The following is a 23764-nucleotide window of genomic DNA, read 5'->3' as shown; positions in this document are numbered from 1 at the left end:
GGGGATAGGAGAGCAAGAGCCATGCAGGGGGTGTGGGCTGAGCTAGTTAGAGCCGTCCTGAACTCTGCCCACCCCTGCTCTCAATGCGCACTGTGGCAGGGGACGGGAAGGTGTGTCACAGATGCACACTGCTTCAGACGGGAAGGCGAGAGCGGTACCTGTAATTCCACCACTCCCTAACAAAATGCTTGCTCCTAAATATTTAATATTTTTGTCCACCCTGGCACAGATTATGTAGAATTGTTGTTTTAAACCAAATTAAATTTCAATTTAATGACTGCATGCTGAGCTGAATGATTGAATTGAGTCTCCAACGCCACCTGTAGTACCACCTTGCAAACAAACATATACCACCATACCCACATACACGTGACATGTCCACGAGTGAGAGCATGTCTGACAGGCAAAGCTGAACTCTGTTGACCAGTGCCACCACCACCATCAGTATCGCCCAAGACTTGCGTGCAAACACCAAATGGGGAAACCCACTAATATCAAAGAATAGGACAATGCCAGACAATTCGCTACCACCTGTGCCATCTGTCATTTACCATTATATAAATAACAAGAATGATACAATATATTGTATGTGTAAACGACTCACTGAGTGAGAGCATCAAACCCAGAGTTACAGCAAGTGGCTCCAACTAGGCATTGTACCATACACAAGTACCACCAGGTTGCCCGTTTCTATTGCCTAAATGTGAAGGTGTCTCCTCAGCAGCACAGTAACACACTAGCGGTACCAGACGTGTATGATGATACTAGTTGGACAAACCCATTATCAAATTCAGTATTTGGCAGGGGGAAGGGGTGCAGTAGATTAGTCTATGGGTGAGGGGTGGGTGGGAAGGAACAGGAGGAAAGTCTCATGAGGAGAATGATGTTTACTGGGTTAGCCAACCCGCTGTGTCCTTTTCCCAAATGAGTGTGTGTTGCTATTAGTCTGCGGGATGTTACCACAGAATGTAGTCTTCCAGTAGCAGTTGTCATGCTTCGGCCCAACTCTCCCTGCCAATACCAGTTTTCCCACATAATAGGCACAACAGCGTAAATGATGCACACAGGTATGCTAACATGGTTTCCCACTTCTTACTCCCAGTCCCTGCTGTGGGGATGGGGACTGCCTGTCTCAGCAGCCCTGGTGGCACTCTGTGACACACACCTACTGCTACCATTGCCCTATGGCTGCTAGTTCTGGTGTGGCCTTCCTATAACTAGAAGGTGTGGTCATTAGTGGAACTAACAGTTTGGTCTGTCTTCCCCTTCATACTCTGGTGGCACTAGTCCATTTAGAAGAAAACTGGTGCTCATTGCATATCCAGGTCTCCTTGTGATGTAATCTCAGGTGGTTATGGTGCACAGGGGTGGTACCAAGATGGGCCTCCCTGACCCATGGAGTGCCATGGTGGCACTACAGATATTACAGTGGGCCACTACAGAACCCTGTACGCCCGGTGGGTGGTGACACTAAAATGTTACCTCACCCAGAATTATGTAGACCAGAGGAACCTCTTCTTAAGATGAATGCCACTTGGGATGCTCCAGGTTTCCATTTCTGCAACCTGGTTTCTCCTGTCTCCTCATTATCTTCATTCTTCTCCTCAATGTCTGAGCCATGACCACTACTCGACTCACAAGTGACCTAATATGCCCCCATGTCTGTATTTCCTCCAGCGGTATAATAGCAGCTGTAGCAGCAGCAAACATGTCGCCACCAGTCTCAGCCCTTCTACTATGGTGTACACTGTTGCTCTTTGACTCTCAGTCCCTGTAAACTCCTCCTCTGGATGCATGTGCCACTTATACTCAGACACTGGCTCTAACCATGATAAGGTTGAGGGGAAACCCTCCACCAGTGTCTAATCACTTACTGTCACAGGAGACCAGCGCTTTTAACACGTTTTACCTTCCGGGATCAATTCACTAGGCAGAACAAGATAGTGGAATAAAATGAGGTTTATTCTGGTGAGACCAGCAGACATACAAATGATACACAAAACACAGAGAATACACACTTACTGGGAGTCTGGGGGAGACACTAGCCTAACTAGGTGAAGGGTGTCTACTTCAGAAGGCTTACCCTGTCCGCTCCTGGTCCAGAAACTTCATGGTTCCTTCCTCCAGGAAGATACCAGGCTATATCCACTAACCGCGAGCAAAGCGGAAAATAGAACTTGGCCGCAAAATGCAGGACTTAGTCTCAGCTAGACAGGCTTCTCCTGCTAAAAACAAAGCTGGTTGCTCTGCTATTCGCAAAAGAGCAAATTTGAAAAGCCCGCCAGTGCCTCACCGACCTAGGCCTGAAATTGTCTGGTTCTCTGATCGGGCAGTCTCCTTGCATAGATCCCGTTCTATGTTTAACATGGTAAGGAGACGGGTGACCAGAGGACGGATCGTAATTTAGTCAGCCAATCAGAATGGGGGCGGGGCTGGTCTGGCTGGTGACGTCAGAGGAGGGGGGTTATCGAGCTGGCTAGAAAAGCCGGGTGAATGGGAAATGTGAATTGGCCAATGGGAATTGTGCCTACGAGCAGCGGCTTCCCCGAGCCAACCCTTTGTCTCCCGCTGGGCAGACTCCACCAAGTCTGGCAGTCCAAGTGTCTTCCCTGCGGGAGGCCCTTGTTCTCCGGACCCAGTACTCCACCCTTCTCCGCTCACCAAACTGTTCCGGCACCTCTGGACTTCCCTTCTCCCCTTTGATTCATCATCTCTATGCAGACATCCCAGCACCTATGCAGATGCCCGGGCTGACTGTATAGAGATTAATACATACAGTATAAAACATAATTGTTTTATTTAGCTTGTAACACTTGGGGAAATTTATACCTGTGGGGAAATGGGTCGGGGATACTTTGGGTCAAAAAACAGGATTCTTGGGGACACTATGTAGCCCGGTTGTAATTCACCTAGTTTCTCCGCAGACCCTGCCTGCACGGCGGGGAGAATTATGGTTCTTCCGGTAGCTTTGTCCCCCGAACTCCTACACAAAATCTTAGTACACTTTGACCCAAATATCCCCCTTGAAACTCCCGAAATCCCAGGTTTATTGTATAACAGGAAAAGGTCAAACACATAACAGGACAAGTTTTCGGTATATATCCTGTGTCCCTAGCTTATGGTGCTACTTAGCTACCAGGGACCCACGGTTTTCAGGGGTAACCAGTCGGGCTTCACCTTTATTATGAAGACCGGCTCCCCCCTACCCTCACACTTACTTCTGGGCTGACGTCTTTAAAAACCTGAAGTCTCTGCTGAGTGATTAGAGTGGGAAAGTTCCCTGCTTCATTTCTTCCACTTCTCCTTCCCCGGGTGTTGCTGATATGGTGGAGGCAGATCTCGCCTCCCACGCCCATCTGATTCTTCAGTGGGGCACAGGTGAGTCCTGTGACGCTCAGCCTCCCCTTGCTAATCCTCCTTCCCTCCTCTCCATGTTTAATCATTATAAATTATATATATATTATACATATAACACACACAAAATTAAAAGGATAAAATTAGTAAAATAAAAGTGAACCTATAACTATACTAAAACGTGTATAAAAAAAATAAACTAACAATAAATAGCTGTTAACCAATAAACTATACATATACACTATAAACAATATACACTATAAATGATACAACTAGAGAAACCCTGATACAACTGATAACTATATAAAACTTGACTAACTATAACTAAACATAGTTAGTATGCGACAGTATAGTTCTAACTATAACTAAACATAGAATTATACTGTCCCATACTATCTAGCTAACTATAACTAAACATAGACTTATACTGTCCCATACTATCTAGCTAACTATAACTAAACATAGAATTATACTGTCCCATACTATCTAGCTAACTATAACTAAACATAGAATTATACTGTCCCATACTATCTAGCTAACTATAACTAAACATAGAATTATACTATGCCATACTATCTAGCTAACTATAACTAAACATAGAACTATATTGTCCCATACTATCTAGCGAATCATACTTAAACAAAAATAAACTTTTAATCAAAGAAAAATGTCTGACTCTCTCTCGTGCTAAATGTATCAGTAATCTGGCGAAAATATTGTACCCAATACTATTTCCATGAAATCCAGAGCAGTATGATGGACGGTTGAGAAAGTTGCCCCGAAAAACTCAAAATGTGCTAGAAAAACAGCTTTTCATAAAGCTATTTTGCAGACGTTTGCACGGATTGGGCCTTCTAGCGAGTATGAAGTAATGTGACTTCGGAGAAGCCATTAATGTGATTTACATTTGGTAACTTACACCTCTTCTGAGAGACATAAAAAGGCAAACATGACTACGTATGTGTTAGTAGTGCAGTCTGCTGCGAAATCTCCCAGTTCTGTATCGGCGGGGAGAACAAGTCCACGGGATAGATACAGATGGAGTGGTCTCTGGTGGAGCAGTGATGCGTGGCAGCCGTCCCTGCCAGTCCCTTTTTAAAGAACATATGTTTAAACAGATGAGATGCTTTTCTAGAAACAAAGTGATTAACAAAATGAGTGCCAATAATAACATGTAATAATTGCATGCAAAACCAGCAGAGCCGGGCCAGAAAAGATTTAGTATGCTGTGGTTGCAAACAGCTTGTAGCAGATGGGCTTGTAATGTAATTAGGAATCTTTGTGTTAAATGAGGCATTATTTAAATTGGCTGCTAATTTTCCCATCTATTAACCTGCTGAAGAATATAAAGAGAAGGCTCTCTAAGTGATTTCTGGTGGTTGAGCATTACGCAGACAGTCTCTTAACCTGCCCTGTTACAGGGGGGGGGGGGGGGGGGGGGAAGAGAGCGACGCAATAAGGCAGGGGTCTCAAACTCTGTCCTCAAGGGCCACCAACAGGCCAGGTTTTATGGGTATCCCTGTTTCAGCACAGGTGGCTCAATCAGTGGCTCAGTCTCCAATGTCGACATAAAACCTGGCATGTTGGTGGCCGTTGAGGACTGAGCTTAAGACTTTCATGCAATAAGGCAACTAAAGGTGCACCTACAACTGGTTTTGTGGAGGTGTCAGTCAGAGGGATATAGTAATGTCACTATATTTTGTGTGAGCATACTATTGGATAATCCCTGTTTTGTAACTGAGAGCTGCTTTGGTGCAAATGTGCACCCCCATGTACAGTACTTGTATTTCCCAAACGTTGGTCCCAGAAGACTATAGTGCAGGCCTGCACAACATATGGGCCGCGGGCCGCATGCTGCCCGCCTGTACTCCTTGTGCGGCCCGCAATGCCCCCCCCCCAGCCCGCTCTGCAGACACAGGAGGGAAGGAGCACCAGCATTGACACGCTCCCCACCCCCTCCTGAGCCCGCTCTGCCGACACATTGAAGGAGCGCTAGCATCGTGATGCCCTCCCTCCACCCCCCCCCCCAACCGCGGTCTGCCTATTAGGGAAGGATCCAGCAGTTTGATGCAATCCCTGCAGGCAGAGAGGAGAGAAGGAACAGAGCTGAGGCCGGTCTGACTGCAGAGGGTGGGGGCGGGGTCTGGCTGCAGAGGGTGGGGGCGGGGTCTGACTGCAGAGGGTGGGGGCGGGGTCTGACTGCAGAGGGTGGGGGCGGGGTCTGACTGCAGAGGGTGGGGGCGGGGTCTGACTGCAGAGGGTGGGGGCGGGGTCTGGCTGCAGAGGGTGGGGGCGGGGTCTGGCTGCAGAGGGTGGGGGCTGGGTCTGACTGCAGAGGGTGGGGACGGGGTCTGACTGCAGAGGGTGGGGGCGGGGTCTGACTGCAGAGGGTGGGGACGGGGTCTGACTGCAGAGGGTGGGGACGGGGTCTTACTGCAGAGGGTGGGGACGGGGTCTGACTGCAGAGGGTGGGGACGGGGTCTGACTGCAGAGGGTGGGGGCGGGGTCTGACTGCAGAGGGTGGGGGCGGGGTCTGACTGCAGAGGGTGGGGGCGGGGTCTGACTGCAGAGGGTGGGGGCGGGGTCTAACTGCAGAGGGTGGGGACGGGGTCTGACTGCAGAGGGTGGGGGCGGGGTCTGGCTGCAGAGGTGGGGGCAGGGTTAGTGACAGCGGAGCCTGTTGGTGAGAGCAGGAAGTGAGGTGCCTGCTGCCATGGACCAAGATGGCTCCCCCTCCCTCCAGCCATGCTCCACAGTGAAAGGTAGAACACTCCCCCCCCCCGGAGCTGCTCTTCAGAGCTAGTGGCAGTGTGTCAGTCGGTGGCAGTGTGTCAGTCGGTGGCAGTGTGTCAGTCGGTGGCAGTGTGTCAGTCGGTGGCAGTGTGTCAGTCGGTGGCAGTGTGTCAGTCGGTGGCAGTGTGTCAGTCGGTGGCAGTGTGTCAGTGTGGCGCTGTGTCATTGTGGCGCTGTGTCATTGTGGCGCTGTGTCAGTGTGGCGCTGTGTCAGTGTGGCGCTGTGTCAGTGTGGCGCTGTGTCAGTGTGTGGCTGTGGCAGTGTGTCGGTGTGCGGGTCATTGTCTGTGCGGGTCATTGTCTGTGCGGGTCAGGGTCAGTGTCTGTGCGGGTCAGGGTCAGTGTCTGTGCGGGTCAGGGTCAGTGTGTCTGTGCGGGTCAGGGTCTGAGTGTCTGTGCGGGTCAGGGTCAGTGTCTGTGCGGGTCAGGGTCAGTATCTGTGCGGGTCAGGGTCTGACTGTCTGTGCGGGTCAGGGTCTGACTGTCTGTGCGGGTCAGGGTCTGACTGTGCGGGTCAGGGTCTGAGTGTCTGTGCGGGTCAGTGTCTGTGCGAGTCAGTGTCTGTGCGGGTCAGTGTCTGTGCGGGTCAGTGTCTGTGCGGGTCAGTGTCTGTGCGGGTCAGTGTCTGTGCGGGTCAGGGTGCGAGTGTCTGTGCGGGTCAGGGTCCGAGTGTCTGTGCGGGTCAGGGTCCGAGTGTCTGTGCGGGTCAGGGTCCGAGTGTCTGTGCGGGTCAGGGTCCGAGTGTCTGTGCGGGTCAGGGTCCGAGTGTCTGTGCGGGTCAGGGTCCGAGTGTCTGTGCGGGTCAGGGTCTGAGTCTGTGCGGGTCAGGGTCTGAGTCTGTGCGGGTCAGGGTCTGAGTCTGTGCGGGTCAGGGTCTGAGTGTCTGTGCGGGTCAGGGTCTGTGTGGGTCTGTGTCTGTGCGGGTCAGGGTCTGAGTCTGTGCGGGTCAGGGTCTGAGTCTGTGCGGGTCAGGGTCTGAGTCTGTGCGGGTCAGGGTCTGAGTGTCTGTGCGGGTCAGGGTCTGTGTGGGTCTGTGTCTGTGCGGGTCAGGGTCTGTGTGGGTCTGTGTCTGTGCGGGTCAGGGTCTGTGTCTGTGCGGGTCTGAGTCTGGGCGGGTCAGGGTCTGAGTGTCTGTGCGGGTCAGGGTCTGAGTGTCTGTGCGGGTCAGGGTCTGAGTGTCTGTGCGGGTCAGGGTCTGAGTGTCTGTGCGGGTCAGGGTCTGAGTGTCTGTGCGGGTCTGTGTCTGTGTGGGTCTGTGTCTGCGGGTCAGGGTCAGTGTCTGTGCGGGTCAGGGTCTGAGTGTCTGTGCGGGTCTGTGTCTGTGTGGGTCTGTGTCTGCGGGTCAGGGTCAGTGTCTGTGCGGGTCAGGGTCCGAGTGTCTGTGCGGGTCAGGGTCCGAGTGTCTGTGCGGGTCAGGGTCCGAGTGTCTGTGCGGGTCAGGGTCTGAGTGTCTGTGCGGGTCAGGGTCTGAGTGTCTGTGCGGGTCAGGGTCTGAGTGTCTGTGCGGGTCAGGGTCTGAGTGTCTGTGCGGGTCTGTGTCTGTGTGGGTCTGTGTCTGCGGGTCAGGGTCAGTGTCTGTGCGGGTCAGGGTCCGAGTGTCTGTGCGGGTCAGGGTCCGAGTGTCTGTGCGGGTCAGGGTCCGAGTGTCTGTGCGGGTCAGGGTCTGTGTGGGTCTGTGTCTGTGCGGGTCAGTGTCCGAGTGTCTGTGCGGGTCAGTGTCCGAGTGTCTGTGCGGGTCAGTGTCCGAGTGTCTGTGCGGGTCAGGGTCCGAGTGTCTGTGCGGGTCAGGGTCCGAGTGTCTGTGCGGGTCAGGGTCCGAGTGTCTGTGCGGGTCAGGGTCTGAGTCTGTGCGGGTCAGGGTCTGAGTGTCTGTGCGGGTCAGGGTCTGAGTGTCTGTGCGGGTCAGGGTCTGAGTGTCTGTGCGGGTCAGGGTCTGAGTGTCTGTGCGGGTCTGTGTCTGTGTGGGTCTGTGTCTGTGCGGGTCAGGGTCAGTGTCTGTGCGGGTCAGGGTCCGAGTGTCTGTGCGGGTCAGGGTCCGAGTGTCTGTGCGGGTCAGGGTCCGAGTGTCTGTGCGGGTCAGGGTCCGAGTGTCTGTGCGGGTCTGTGTCTGTGTGGGTCTGTGTCTGTGCGGGTCAGGGTCAGTGTCTGTGCGGGTCAGGGTCCGAGTGTCTGTGCGGGTCAGGGTCCGAGTGTCTGTGCGGGTCAGGGTCCGAGTGTCTGTGCGGGTCAGGGTCCGAGTGTCTGTGCGGGTCAGGGTCTGTGTGGGTCTGTGTCTGTGCAGGTCAGGGTCAGTGTCTGTGCGGGTCTGTGTCTGTGTGGGTCTGTGTCTGTGCGGGTCAGGGTCCGAGTGTCTGTGCGGGTCAGGGTCCGAGTGTCTGTGCGGGTCAGGGTCCGAGTGTCTGTGCGGGTCAGGATCCGAGTGTCTGTGCGGGTCAGGGTCCGAGTGTCTGTGCGGGTCAGGGTCCGAGTGTCTGTGCGGGTCTGTGTCTGTGCGGGTCTGTGTCTGTGCGGGTCAGGGTCCAAGTGTCTGTGCGGGTCTGTGTCTGTGCGGGTCTGTGTCTGTGCGGGTCTGTGTCTGTGCGGGTCTGTGTCTGTGCGGGTCTGTGTCTGTGCGGGTCTGTGTCTGTGCGGGTCTGTGTCTGTGCGGGTCTGTGTCTGTGCGGGTCTGTGTCTGTGCGGGTCTGTGTCTGTGCGGGTCTGTGTCTGTGCGGGTCTGTTTCTGTGCGGGTCTGTGTCTGTGCGGGTCTGTGTCTGTGCGGGTCTGTGTCTGTGCGGGTCTGTGTCTGTGCGGGTCTGTGTCTGTGCGGGTCTGTGTCTGTGCGGGTCTGTGTCTGTGCGGGTCTGTGTCTGTGCGGGTCTGTGTCTGTGCGGGTCTGTGTCTGTGCGGGTCTGTGTCTGTGCGGGTCTGTGTCTGTGCGGGTCTGTGTCTGTGCGGGTCTGTGTCTGTGCGGGTCTGTGTCTGTGCGGGTCTGTGTCTGTGCGGGTCTGTGTCTGCGGGTCTGTGTCTGTGCGGGTCTGGGTCTGTGCGGGTCTGGGTCTGTGCGGGTCAGGGTCTGTGTGGGTCTGTGTCTGTGCGGGTCAGGGTCTGTGCGGGTCAGGGTCTGTGTCTGTGCGGGTCAGTGTCTGTGTCTGTGCGGGTCAGTGTCTGTGCGTGATGTGGAGGGGGAGTATTATATGTGAGGGGGAGAGATGGGGGTGTGAGAGAGAGGGGAGTCTCGCAAAGGCTGCCGACACTGGGGTAGGTGGGGGCAATGGAACAGTTGTCTTGAGCCCCAGGAAAGCACTCTACGGCCCTATCTGGTATGACCATCCTCATATCTCCCCAGCACCCCTCATCATCACCCTCATATCTGGGTTGTGGGGGGGCGATATGATGATGATCTGTGGGGGGGTGTGGAGAGAGAAGATATGATGATGATGATGATGATGATGAGTGCTGGGGGAAATATGATGATGATTTTACCCGTGCGGCCCAAATCAGTTTTCTTTGGAGCAGTTAGGCCCTTCTCACTTTACAAGTTGTGCAGGTCTGCTATAGTGGTCGCTCAGAAAGCATTTCACAGTGTACTTCTTCAGGCTGCTTTTTCCTGCCGTCGGTGCATTTCGATCACCACTGAAGGCTGATTTTAGGTACTGGGGCATTACTCTAGAAATATATATTATACAGAAAGGTAAATGAATAAAACTAAATGGCAGTATGGTGATGATGGAACGCGCGCGCGTTCTACCGGGAGCCTCTGGGAGTAGCCGGCAGCTATGGAGTTGTGTTCTCACCAGCATTCCCCACCCCCTAAGCATAGCTCTGGTTTGGTAAAGCAGGTGTGCGGCTCGTACGGAAATGTGTAGTATAATATCCTTTGGCACAGGTCCACAAAAGGGCGCTAAGCCTTGGCCTTTACTCCTGTTTAAATGAATGGAAGTGAAGGCATGCGAAAGCTTAGCACCCGTCTGTGTATCTGGCCCTTTGTTGGTTACTATTGCGCTGTTCTGTACAACCTCCAGCTCAGACATATGATGGATAGGTCCCACAATGTCCACCCGTGTCTGTCAATGGGTGGCCAACTCCAGTCCTCAAGGGCCACCAACAAGTCAGGTTTTCAGGATCTGCCTGCTTCAGCACATGTGGCTCAGTCTTTGACCTGAGCCACTGATTGAGCCACTGTGTACTGAAGCAGGGATACCCTGAAAATCTGACCTGTTGGTGGCCCTTGAGAACAAACGGAAGGATCGCTTTCAACAGGATTTGTTATGTCGCATGAAATGTAAACACTCTCCAGTCCTCAACCCGCCCCAACAGGTCAGGTTTTCAGGATATCCCAGCTTCAGCACAGGTAGCGCAATCACTCCCTGCTTCATCATAGGTGGCTCAGTCAAAGACAGCCCCTGATTAAGCCACCCTGCTGAAGCAGGGACTGATTGAGCCACCTGTGCTGAAGCTGGGATATCCTGAAAACCTGAGCTGTTGGGGCGGGTTGAGTAATGGAGTTGAGCCCCCCCCCCCTGCACCCCCGTACCCCCGTGATTCAGTAACAGTCTTAAATATAATAATTGGATATTATATTAATATTTGGCATTTGGAGGGAAAAAAACTTTGCTGTGCTCCGATTTTTTTTTTTTTTTTTTTTAAACCAATGCACCACGAATGAGATTTCCACGGTGTTCGGCTTAATCCGCATCTACTTTCCGCTGCGCATTTTTGCATTGTTCGATACCTGTAGTTGAACTTATAAGGCTAAGGCCCCAGTGCGCGCGTGACTGGGTGCTTGGCGGCGCTTGTTCCTGGCAGCAGCATGACCTGGTAGACTCCTGGCAACGTGCGATAGGGGGCGTGGCCATGATGTCACGCAGCTGGTTCGCCCTCATTGGCTGAACCGCTGCCGTAACGTCGCCAATGCTAGGCCGCCGCGCCAAAAGACAAAAATCTCGTCCAAGGCGACTTGTGCGCGCACCCACACCGGCTGGGGCCTGCCCCACAGAGGGCTGTGCATCGTGTGCGGCGCGCACGCTGTCACGCACGCGGTCGTGGTAATTGGGGACCTAGCCTACAGCAGCATTTGTCAGCTACGCAACCGGCAGCGAACCTAACCGTCTTCAGGACCAATACAGCTGCTCGATCTCTGCAGCATAGAAGTAAAAATACATGAGGTGAATATTGTATGCAGACCCTACAAAATATACTCACATCGTAGAAAATCGAAGTACAGCAGATGAGTATATTTAGAGCAGCCAAATTAGTAAACAGGCCGGGCTTAAAAGGTTCCCAGCTGTTACACATTCCTTGTGCACAGAAGCAGATGAATTGATTTCCACTGCTTGCTTTCAGTATGTATCATTTTAAGTGAATGCTTCTTAAAAAGACTTGTGCGTCTGTAACGGCTTTTGCGAATCTAGCGTGGCTGCCAACCCGAGTAGCCAAATGAGATGAGAGCTGTGGTTGCTACCCAAAGTATTTGACCCATTTCAGGCAGTATAGTATTTTGAGATCGTGGGGGGAAACACGCTTAAGACCCCGTGCTGCACAGAGCATGGGTCTTGTAACTGTCAATTACTGCAGGAGCTTCCAAAGTCGCACCCCACAACGCTTTGCCAGTGTGGATGCAAAGTATTTGTGGGGAGCGTCTCTGGAAGCTTCTGCAGTAATTGGGCGGAATGGAAAATGTCGTTTCGGACGTTTCGACGCGGCAGACGAACCCTTTGCCGCAGCCTATCCTGTGCTGGAACCTCCGCCGGCCGCTTCTACAATAAGGTATGTTTTAGTGGTTATTTTAGGGGGTTAATTTACGGGGTGTTGGGGTAAGGGGTTAAGGTTTTTAGGATAGGGGTAGCATTAGTATTAGGGGATTCCAGGGTAAGGGTTAAGTTAGGGACTTGCCTTAGCAGCAAATCGTCCGGCGGCTGAGGATTCCGGCAGTGAGGCCAGTTGCCACCAAGCACCAGTGGTCATTGGGTTACGGCGACACAATCGCGTCTAAATAGCCCAGACCGCCGTTTGGAGCCTTCCGAAGTGCGCAATACGCACATGGTGTCAAGAATCCACTATACTGCCTGGAATCTGCCATGATACCATTTTGTTGCCAAACTGTTGGAGGCAACTTATGAAACCCTCGGGGTTTGCACCCCTCTTCCCCCCCCCCCCTGTTAATGTTATGCAACGAAAGCTGCAAAGCCGTGTGAAGGTCAATATATTAATATTACCTTAATATTTCTCAGAACCCCCAAACTGCTGGAGGCACCCCTACTTGTAATACTTCAGTGCTAAATGAAACCCAATGAATAGCAAACGATCTGCTGGTTCCTTAAGCACTAAAGGGGTTACAAACCCTTCCTGGACCAGAATACAGGGAATCCTTTAGATAAAGTATGTAGTGACAGGGAATAGTTTACAAGTCACTGTGGCATTGTTAGGGGTACAATGGGCCTGTGTTTGGAAGGAGTGGCTATCTTGTTTCGCATTTAACATTTCATACATGCTAAATATGGGAGCAAGACTTGTGGTATGAAGCTATATCAATGGACTCTTTGCTTTACTGCACAGGAGTGGGATGTGAGTTATGTTCAATTGTTAAATCAGACATAACTGTGCTAACATAATTGTATGTTATCCACAACCCAGTATACAGGCATACCCCGCATTAACGTACGCAATGGGACCGGAGCATGTATGTAAAAGCGAAAATGTACTTAAAGTGAAGCACTACCTTTTTCCCACTTATCGATGCATGTACTGTACTGCAATCGTCATATACGTGCATAACTGATGTAAATAACCCATGTGTAACAGGCTCTATAGTCTCCCCGCTTGCGCACAGCTTCGGTACAGGTAGGGAGCCGGTATTGCTGTTCAGGGTTCGCTGACAGGCGCATGCGTGAGCTGCCGTTTGCCTATTGGGCGCTATGTCCTTACTTGCGAGTGTACTTACGGTGAGTGTCCTTAAACCGGGGTATGCCTGTACATGGTTAGGATTTGCTCTTTAGGAGTAAACAGACGCTCTCCAATATTAATATTTTAATTTAACACAAGTGCAATTTGGAAAGGCCGCTTACGGTGACCATCTGATAACCTGACTCTCTTGGGCGTGATCCTTGGATCTGAAATCCTAGTGTGAACGATTCAGGAATCCGGTGATAAGGATGTCTGTACAGGAGGGCCCTGGGTATACGGCGTGTTCCGTTCCAGAGGCCCACCGTATAGTGAAAATCGCCAGAAAGCGGATCTGGCGATTTTCAGTACTGCGCATGTACAAACCGTAATTTTTGCCGTTCTGCGCATGTGCGAACTATGCGCTGCGTGCGCAACCTGCGGTCTGCGCATGCGTGCCGGGCGCACCCGCCCATTCTGCGCATGCGCGATTTCAGATTCCACATGGCGGCCCCCTTCTCGGTGCCGCCGTATCAGCGGATCGCCGGAAAGCGTAGCGCCGAGAAGCGGGGCCTTGCTGTATATGTAATCACCATTTCTTCCAATAGCAAAATGTGATGGAATGGAACTTGTACTGTTTCTGTTGCATGATCAAACCTGTCCAGAAAAAATAAACCTGCATGATCATTAGTACATCTTCCCTCTATTCCCAAGCTTGGTAATGAAGCATGCTTCAGTCATTATGCTGCGCTGAAGCTTACTTAATACCCCATCTTGGCAAAATGATGCATGGCTGCCCCAGGCCTTATTATTATAGTATAATATTTTCTGTAGTTACTGCATTTTAGGCTGTATCACAGAACCTCTCTCAGTTGACGCTCCTCATTTTCTGCAACTCACTTCAAATATTTATCTTGCAACGTGCACCATTTTAAAACGGCAAGCTCCATATCTTACATGATAGAACACATATTCTAGGATAAAATGATACAGTACAATTGAAATCACCAATTCGGAACTCAGTCTTTCCTCTCGTGGTATAGGCACTGTCGCCAGGATTCATAAAGCTCCAGTGTAGGTTATTCAGGAGTACGCAAAACTGGGGAGAACAACTGGGGCTCAGTCGAAGCACCTGTGCTGAAGCAGGAATATCCTGAAAAACTGACCTCTATTTCTACAGCATTTACCAGCTGGGGGCTATGACATAATGAGAGTTTATTTCTAGCTGTATGTGTAATGACAGTAGTTTCCACACCTGTGTAACACATGTAGTAGACCTTTTGATTAGTGTAGGTATGCAAGAAAAGGATGTTATCTTCAAGTACATTAATTGAATGTATTTTTTTTTTTTCCCCAGCTAAACATCTTGGTTGACACAGGAAGCAGTAATTTCGCTGTCGCTGGAGCTCCTAACGTTTATCTAACAACCTACTTCAATTCAGCGTGGTAAGTATATATTATAAATATATATCTATATATCAATTTTCTTGTAAAACAGGGCTTCTAGCATCATTTGCAGATTTGTGTTTGCTCTCGCTATCTTGGACCCGTCTCTAACCAATATGTTGAATTAAAAGTATTTAATAATTATTATTGACATCTGCCTGGTATGTTTGTTTGCTTGGAACCCGCCTATTAAATTAAGCCCATTTTGATCTTTAATTAACATCTACCTGGTATGTGCTGAATAGGCAGACCCCTCCCTTAATTGTAACAAGTGACTGTGTTAGAGTATTTAAGGGAGTTATATTGGCTGTGAGCCATATGGTTGTGTCACATCAAGTGTCTGTGGAGTTAATACTGGAGTTAGAATTGGAGTTGAATTCTACAAAACGATCTGTACTTCAAAAACAACTACAACCGTGTAACTGCGAGAAGTTGACTTTTTAAATGCTGTGATAATTTGTACCCTTCCTATCCTCCAATACATGTTTAGTCTTTCCTTCTGCATCTCACTGTGCCCTCCCTATTGCTTTTTCTGTTTAATGTCTCCTCACTCCTTTGTAAACGTTTCTGTTCTCTTCAACTTCCCCACTCCCCTCCTATCCACATTGCTTCATCTCTCTTCCCCTCCACCTATGTCTGTGCCCGTACACTGCACCATTATTTATACAGCTCTTTCCCAACAACTTCCTTACCCCTAAATAAAATACACCCCCACAAATCCTATATTCACACCGTTTTTCTACGCCTTTCTGCTGCTGGGGATATCTCTCCTAGAACTGAACCCAGACATACACACCTGCTCTCCCCCAGGCCTCCCTGCCATCTCCTCCCAAGCAAATGGTGTTAACCTTCTGATTTAATCTTGACCAACCTTAAAACTCGCCCCACAAATCAAGCATCCCAATAGCCTCTGGCTATTGTCCCACAGTCACTCCTACCACCAATTGTGACAAAGCACTGTCATGTACAGCACTTATCCCCTCACTTGCTGTCTCTGTAAGTCTCCCATCATACCTCTTAGATTGTAAGCTCTTCGGGGCAGGGGTTTCCTTTCCTATTGTCTGATTTTGCTGTGCTTATTGTATTATAATTCCCTGTACTGTATTCTTTGGGAAGCGCTGAGTACACTTTTGGCGCTATATACTGTAATAAAGACATACAATACAATGTGTAAGGCTGGATTCTACAGTATATAATGACAGCATCCACCTTTTCAGGTGCTAAGGGGACTATATTGCCACTTTCTGCACAGTCTTTCACTTATGCTGCTGCTCCCGTTAGAACTTGGGGATAATTAAACTGTGTGGGAAAATGTTTATTTGGAGACAAACACACAGAACAATATAATGTTTTAGGGGGGGGGAACAAATCCATAATCCCACATCAAATTTTAGCAGGTCTCATGTTACAAAGTTGGCATTTTATATTCGTACTGCTGCTGTAAAATTACTCTGGAACAGTGATTTCCCACAGTGTGTTTGGGAACCCTTAGGGGTTCGTGAGGTGTCTCCAAGAGGTTTGTCCCCCCAAAAAAGCATGTAATAGCAGCTACCAGTCAGTATAGCGGTTTCTGAGCCTGTGTGGGGGCTGCGCACTTAGGCCCCAAACTGCACCTTCGCGTGGGGGGTATATCTGTCGGTTACACCAGGAGCATCAAACCGTTCTGTTAGCAATAGTCTGAGGAGGAGGCAATAAGATTTATTAATTACAGGTTCACGGAACAAATATTTTCTAACAAGGTTGGGAATGATTTCACCTTACATTTTCTACTAATGCTAATTCTGCACCTATCTTAAGGCAAGTATCTCCGGAAGCAGGGAGTCACCTGAGCTGAAATGTATGGGGTTCAGGTCTGGAGACCCCCGGCTTCAACCCTGCGTTTAAAAAAAAAAAAAAAGAAGCTCTTGGATTGCCGCTTTAAGGCCGCGGACCCTGGTTCCAACTGAAAAAATATATTTTTTTTTTTCGGGATTGCTGCTTTAATACGACCTGAGAACTCTAAACACATATTGGTTTACACACTGAGGAGCTGTGGAACAACTCTGCTCCGATTGCGTTTAACATTCATAAATAAATATTACCTGGATTTCCTGGTCAGGTGCTGTTACACAGCAGCTGTTAATGCCAGTCATCGCTGGGGACATTGGGCCTGAAAAGCTATGTGAGCATTTTACACCTGCAGAACAAATCAAATACATCAGGGGCGGCCAACTCCAGTCCTCAAGGGCCACCAGCAGGCCAGGTATTAAGGATATCCCTGCTTCAGCACAGCTGGCTCATTCAGTGGCTCAGTCGTTGATTGAGCCACCTGTGCTGAAGCAGAGAGATTCTTAAAACGTGACCTGTTGGTGGCCCTTGAGGACTCGGTGGTCCTGTTATACATTCATTGTATCTTCAATGCTGGAATGGCTTCCTGCACAGAATTCATACCCAGTGTCTGCACATGTAACTGCTGGTTCCCTTTAATTACAAAGTCCGCATGCTGTGTGTCTGTGATACTGTGCTGTATATTCCACAATGCGCTTGAAAATGGATGTAGCCATGTCCCCTCTTATCTCCCGGGAGGGGGACGGCTGCGTTGTATGAGAGTGGTGGAGCTCCGAGGCGTACCCGGCAAGCGGGGGCCGCCATCTTGTAGTTCGTGCATGCGCAATTGCAGCCGTGCGCATGCGCAGAGAGGCGAGAAGTTGCGGCGGGCATTTTAGGTTTGCGCATGCGTAGTTGAGTCTTTGCACATGCACAGTCCCCAGAGTTGCAGCGGCCATCTTAGGAGAGGCTCCGTAAGGGACTACATGTCCCAGGAGCCTGAGGGACATGCAGGTAGAATGTTGACACAGGCAGTTGCAGCAGGTTCAGGCAGTTACTGGCAGTTAGAAGAAGGGGAGAACCATTGAGATAGTGTCCAGAGAGCAGTGCTCCCCTGGACTAGGACTAGGTTTGTCCCTTAGCTCCCAGCTAGTGCCTTAGTCACCTTTTTAGATTGTGGCTGCTATAGGGAAGTCCCAGACACCAACCTTTAACCTTACAGTGTCAGGTGTAGCACCAGCAAAGAGACGCCACATGGTGAGCTGCGGCCTGCGGTCTGAGATCAGACCACAGGCAACTCTAGATATTAAGGGACACCCTACAGCTGGAGCTCCCTTAAGAGGCGGACGCCTATGCGGACCAGAGAGAGAGGATTCAGCAGACGACGTGGGATCAGATGGATCCTTTTGCTCATTCAGTGATACCTGGTACAGGAGTGCCCAGGGAGGTAAAGTGCACCAATGGTCCACAGGGGTAGCGCTACTCCCTACACTTGGGTGGGACTGACTCTCATTGGGGAAGGACACCAAGGGATATTGGTGACAAGCACCCTATGTACTTTGGGGGACACCCACCCTGTGTTGCTACTATTGTTATTTTACTGTTAAATATAAGTGTTAGTAAAGATAAGTAGTCATACCAGTGTGTGTGTATCTTTATTCATTGACTACACTGGTTCCTGAGAGGGGTTATCCTGCAGCGCTGGGATCCCTCCCAGGTGGAGGCGCTGCATACCGATATAACGCTATCACCCCAGGCTCCCAGTGGCGGAGGATTAGGCCCCCTGTACACTAAACCGGTATTCAGCACGCGTAGTTCCCTTAGTCACGGGGAAAGGGGGATACATGAAGATTTCCATCTCCGTGTCTCTTTCCTGGAGAGATATGTTGTTGAGTATAAATGGCACAGGGAACAGACTATATAACATAGCATGCAGGGCCCTGACACGGGGACGAGCTGGTATGTAAGTCAGCATGGAGTCTGGTTACAGTGCTGAAAAACATCTTGTACATAACACCCGATTACCTGTGGCTGCGATAAGATCCAGGAGGTTGTACAGTTGGGAGCTTTGTTTGTTTTTCACATGCTTTGAGTCCATTGAGAGGCCCTGAGTGAAGGAACAAGGAATGGAGACTTTTTTTTTTTTTTTTTTTTTTTACACAGCATCAAGGACAGACACCATTTATCTCCTGTTGAAGTCACCCGTAAACCCCCAGCTCTGAAAGCGGATCTGTCTGCATGGGACGGGTTTAATCCTCGCACTGCCGGAGGGGCCTGCAACACTGTCATGTAATACTTTCCACTCGTATTCTGTCACGTGCAACGCTTTGTAATGGGGTGCAACGCTTTGCAATGGGGTGCAACGCTTTGCAATGGAGTGCAAACCCTTTTGGCAGCATAAGGATTAACCCATTGAGGGGCAAAGCCTCCCTGGCACGTCACGATGATATTGAACGGAAGAGCAGTTTGAACCAGCTTAACGCGCAAAAAGCCAGTGACGTCATGGGAGCATTGGTGTGCCAGACCTCATGGCGTGGTAACTGCATCTTAGGGCACCCAAATGGTTAAAGGAGCAGCGGTGCCCAGTGGAGGAGCAATCCAAGCCTATATATACCATTCCATTTTTTTTTTTGTAACTTAGATTTTATTGCATTTTTTCCAAAAAAGTGATACAGAATACAGTATACATTACATTCATTTTTAGTGTTAATCTCCGCTATACAGCTCGTGAGACATATCCCGGTTTTTCGGGCCCTACTCGACCGGGTTGTTTTGGGTGGACTAGCAATAAAGATAATAACATAATTCACATAATACAATTAATTCAAATTGACAAACACAAAGACAAAATCAATAAAGACAAAAAAAAAAAAAGTTTTTTTTTTTTTTTTTGTCTTTATTGATTTTGTCTTTGTGTTTGTCAATTTGAATTAATTGTATTATGTGGGTAGGAAGGGATGGGGAGGGTAGGGAGGGAGTAAGGGGCGGCGCGGCCGAGAGAGGAGCATCCACTCGTTCTAGGTCTCTCCACCGCTCCTAGTAAGGCTCTTTGTAGGTTGTGTCCTCTCCTGTTTATCACCTCTGTAGGCTTTCTGTCTATTTTTCCGTGTAGTCGTCGTGAGCCGAGTTTCCACTCCTAAAGGAGAACGCACCTGCATCTATCATAGCCAGATTGTGTTCCTCTCAACCCCGGGGATATCCGTCTGCGCCAGCCAAGGCGTCCATACTTTGAGATAATTGGTGCCAGTGTCGTTGACTAGACTCGTCAACTTTTCCATCTGGCAGATAAACCAATCTATTTTGAATCTTTGGGATACTTGGAATTTCGGGGCGTTTCCAGAATGCTGCGATCTTGCTCTGCGTGGCTATTGCAAAATGTGCTATTAGTTTATTGTTTGCTTTGGACAGGCCCGTTAGTGGTCTAGTCAAGAGGAATAGCCATGGGTCTGGGGGAATAGTGAGGTCGAAGACCCTCTGTATCCAACTTCTAATTTCTTCCCATAGTGGGGAGATCCGCAGGCAAGACCACAGCATATGTAACAGATCGGCCGATCCTCTGCACTGCCTGGGGCATAGCGAGGAGGATCCAGGCACGAACTTGGCTAATTTCATTGGGGTCAGGTACCACCGCATTAGGACCTTATATGCGTTCTCCTTTAGTGTGGTACATATGGAGTTTTTTGCCGTTGCCAGATATATAGCGTTCCACTCGTCGTCTTCTAATGTCTCTCCCAGATCTCTTTCCCATTGGGTTCTAAATGACGGTGGCTGTTGTCTAGAGCTCGCAGAATCAACTACTTCCTTGTACAATTGGGATGTGAGTCCCTTTGTGTCGGTCTCTGCCAGACAGAGCTTTTCGAATGACGTCAGGGGAGGGTATGGGGCAAATTTGTTACAAAATGCTCGGAGCTGGAGGTACCTAAAAAAATTCTGAGTGGGGTATATCTTTTTCTAGTCTGACGTGATCAAACGTTTTAATCTTGCTATTGTATCCCTCCAGATCTTTGATTCGTATATAACCTTTTTGTTTCCAAATTGATGCATCTCCCTCTAGTAGGCCAGGAGCGAACTTGGGATTGTTCCAAATTGGGGACATTGAAAAGAATTACTCGTTGTGAGGGAGTATTTAGTCTTATTGGCCTCCCAGATAGACAACGAGTTGGTCATTGAGGAAAGCGGCATGTCAGCAGATCGTCGTGCTGTTTTAGGTAGCCAAATCAAGTTGCGTATTTTCAAAGGAGCGCAGGCAGCACTCTCTAATTCCACCCACCGTTTTAGATGTGGATTGGCATTGAACAATTTGGCTTAATTGAGCCGCTTTGTAATATGAGAGCAGGCAGGGTACCGCTAGCCCCCCCGCTAGGACAGATCTTTTCATATTTAATTTGTTGACTCGTTTTTTTCCCTCCCCAGATAAATTTAGAGATTGCAGACTGAAGTGAGAGCAAATCCTTCAGTCTGAGTGGCACTGGTAACGTCTGGAAAAGGTATAGGATACGGGGGAGTAGGTTCATTTTGACACTATGTATCCTACCTATCCAGGATATTCGTATAGAGGACCATTTATGGAGGTCAGCTATCAACGTCCGAATTAGGTTGGGGTAATTTGCATTGTAGATGTCTTTGATGTTCTTGGTTATATGGACTCCTGGATATCGGGTACTAAGCAGCCATTCACCTCCCCGTCAAGTGACCTCCATACCATCACATTTTAAGTTATGGTGGGTGAAAAAGGCAACAAGAAACCTCCACCGTATAGCATATAGCCAATAAAAAGATCACGTCTCAGCACATTCACATGTCTTAGGGCTGTTCTATAGTGCGCGCGGCAGTTTTAGTTGGCTGGGGTTAGTCAGCCTTACTATAATGGTGCCGCGCGCTCACGGCAGGGCGTGTGGGACCGGACGGGGGGGGGGGGGGGGGAAGATGAAGAAGATAAAGAATTTGCGCTGCTGAAGTGTGTGTGTGTGTGTGTGTGTGTGTGTACAATGTTAATAAACAATGTATTAAAGTATTTATTTATTTATTTAAAAACTTATTACACACACACACACACACACACACACACACACACACACACACACACACACACACACTACCTCACTCGCTCACACCATACACACACAAAGCATGCAGCACGCGCGTTCGCACAGGCACACGCACTCGCACGACCACACATACTATAGAACGGCCCTTAGGTCTGCAACCCTGCCTTTCACCACTGAGTGGTTTCGATGGCTTTGCATCTGATTCCCATGCTGTGCTTAAAAGCTGTGTTAACAGCGAGCATTAGCTTATAAGGGTTCCATTTAAAAATGGATTTCAGGCAAAAGGTGAATGTGTGCTGATTTGCATGTCATTTCCCAGAATCCCTGGCTACAGTGGAAGCACTATGCTAGGTGATAATGGTGAAAGGTAGGGTTGCAGACCTGTCTGACATGGGAATGTGCTCACAAGTGATATTTTTATTGTGTGTGTGTGTGTGACCAAGTTCTCTCTGGTCCCCCGGTTCAGCTGCATTCCTCCTCCTCTTACCTCCGATACAAAGAGGTTGATGCCGGGCGAACGGGTCGCCGGAGACTCGCAGTGAATGCTGCCGCAGGGCGCCGCCATGACGCGCTCTTCTTGTAAGCAGGTATTGCTCCCTTGGAACAGCTGATGGTCTTCACAGATCTCCGACGTCTAGTGCAGGGGTGTGCAAACTGAGGGGCGCACCCCCAACCCTCGAGTTTTTTGGGTTAGAGGCCCCGTGATCTTCAGCGCAAGGCCTCTGTAAACTCACTTACCAGGCTGCAGTCCACGGGTTTCTATAACGACGAGTGTCATATTATGCCACAGGTCATGTCGCCATGGCAACGCAGTGTCATATGATGCTGCGGTGTCATGTGACGTCACATGACACCGCAGCGTCTTTTGTCAGCGCATTTAAAAAAATAATTTTTTAAGCATGTTCTTGTATAGCGCTGCTAGTTTTACGTAGCGCTTTACAAAGACATTTTGCAGGCACAGGTCCCTGCCCCGTGGAGCTTACAATCTATGTTTTTGGTGCCTGAGGCACAGGGAGATAAAGTGACTTGCCCAGGGTCACAAGGAGCCGACACAGGGAATTGAACCAGGTTCCCCTTCTTCAAACTCTGTGCCAGTCACTGTCTTTACTCACTGAGCCAGGTCTAGAGGGCGCTTGCGCACCGCGTTGCTCGCGCCCGGTTAGAATCTGAGCCCTTCGAAAGTACCGGCAGTGCTAGCTACGGCAAGCACGAGCGTCCAAAAAGCCCAACGCGTTTCGTCCTCTCTGCAGCTTCCTGAGGGGTTCTAATGTGACAATGCACCCAGTCTCCTTCATAACAACATAAAGCAGGATGAACTCCGTATAGCCACCTGATCGTAATTCAATTACAGTTACAATACATAAAAATATAGAAATAGCATTATTTGATTTTAACTTCCTAAAAAAAAATATGCAAAAAAGTATTACAAATCTTACCCATAATGGTAAGAAACTATAGAATTGGAACTCAATTGGGCCTTAAAAACATAGATTCACCAATAAATAATTAAAAAAATATTAAAAACTTGTCAGCACAGGTGGTGCCGTCTTCGATTGTGGAAGCTGGAATATCTTGAAAACCTGACCTGTTGGTGGCCCTAAATAACTGTAGCTGCTCACCCCTGATCAATAGATTTAAATATTTTTTTTTTTTACATTTATTAACCCCTTTAGTGCATTGCACGCCCCTCCCAACACTCGAGGTTAAATAAAAGAATGATCCGGGTGCTTAATGTAGAAGAAGCTTCTGATTTCCTTTTACCTGTCCCCAGAGTTGAGAGAATGACATTTTTACCCCTTATTTGCAGTACAAGGCAGAAACATGTTGTGCTATATACACCAGGAGAGCACAAACAGGGGGAGATTTTCCAGGGGGGGAGGGGGGAAACCGCCGCCGCATACAGAGGTCCCGCACTCTTCCCCCGAGGCATTTAAACTAAATACTGAGGGACCTCGCGAGGCCTCTGTAACTTCTTCTACCTTGTTTTTTGTGACGCGTCACCATGATAAACCGGCGTCAAATGACGTTGCGGGGTCATTTGACACCAGAGCCGTTCAGGTGGGGAGGGGCGAGCAGGGGTGAAGAGCAGGCAGGGGGGCGCAGGGGGAAAACTTTGCGCACCCCTGCTATACACGGCAGACCTTTCCCACAGTGAAATGGTTAATGTCCAGTCCCTCAAACTTTTGTTTAAAAAAAATGAAACCTTGTTGCTGAAAGTTTTTTTTGTTTTTTTTGTACTGCTTTTCAGCCAAAAGCTTAAGACCCAATTAAAGCAAATCCTGCCAATTACGCTAACGCCATTAATGACTGTTGTGTGACTGCAACATTCTTTCTGGGTGAAATTCATCCCCTGTAGGTTTTACTTACAAATACAACGAAAATACCTTTTTAATACCTTGCTAATCAGCGAGCTTTATCCGCAATCACTGGCTCCTGGGTTTGCAGCAGTGTGTTTAGT

General features: G+C 49.3%; 1 protein-coding gene and 1 long non-coding RNA gene across 2 annotated transcripts in view; both read left to right on the top strand.

Annotated features, from left to right (window-relative positions):
* The window catches only part of BACE2 (beta-secretase 2), a 101137-nt gene that overhangs the window by 29036 nt on the left and 48337 nt on the right, over positions 1 to 23764 (top strand). The window contains 1 exon segment of the mRNA XM_075593708.1: positions 14364 to 14452. Within this exon segment, the coding sequence (XP_075449823.1) occupies positions 14364 to 14452 (89 nt within the window).
* Positions 17340 to 18955, top strand: LOC142491321 (uncharacterized). The gene is made up of 2 exons (XR_012800369.1): positions 17340 to 17705; positions 18422 to 18955. It is a non-coding gene; the product is annotated as an uncharacterized LOC142491321 (long non-coding RNA).

Source organism: Ascaphus truei, chromosome 3 (genome assembly GCF_040206685.1).
Source record: "Ascaphus truei isolate aAscTru1 chromosome 3, aAscTru1.hap1, whole genome shotgun sequence".
Lineage (NCBI taxonomy): Eukaryota > Metazoa > Chordata > Amphibia > Anura > Ascaphidae > Ascaphus > Ascaphus truei.
The sequence above is the reverse complement of the archived record's forward strand: the minus strand, read 5'-3'. Positions and strand labels throughout refer to the sequence as shown.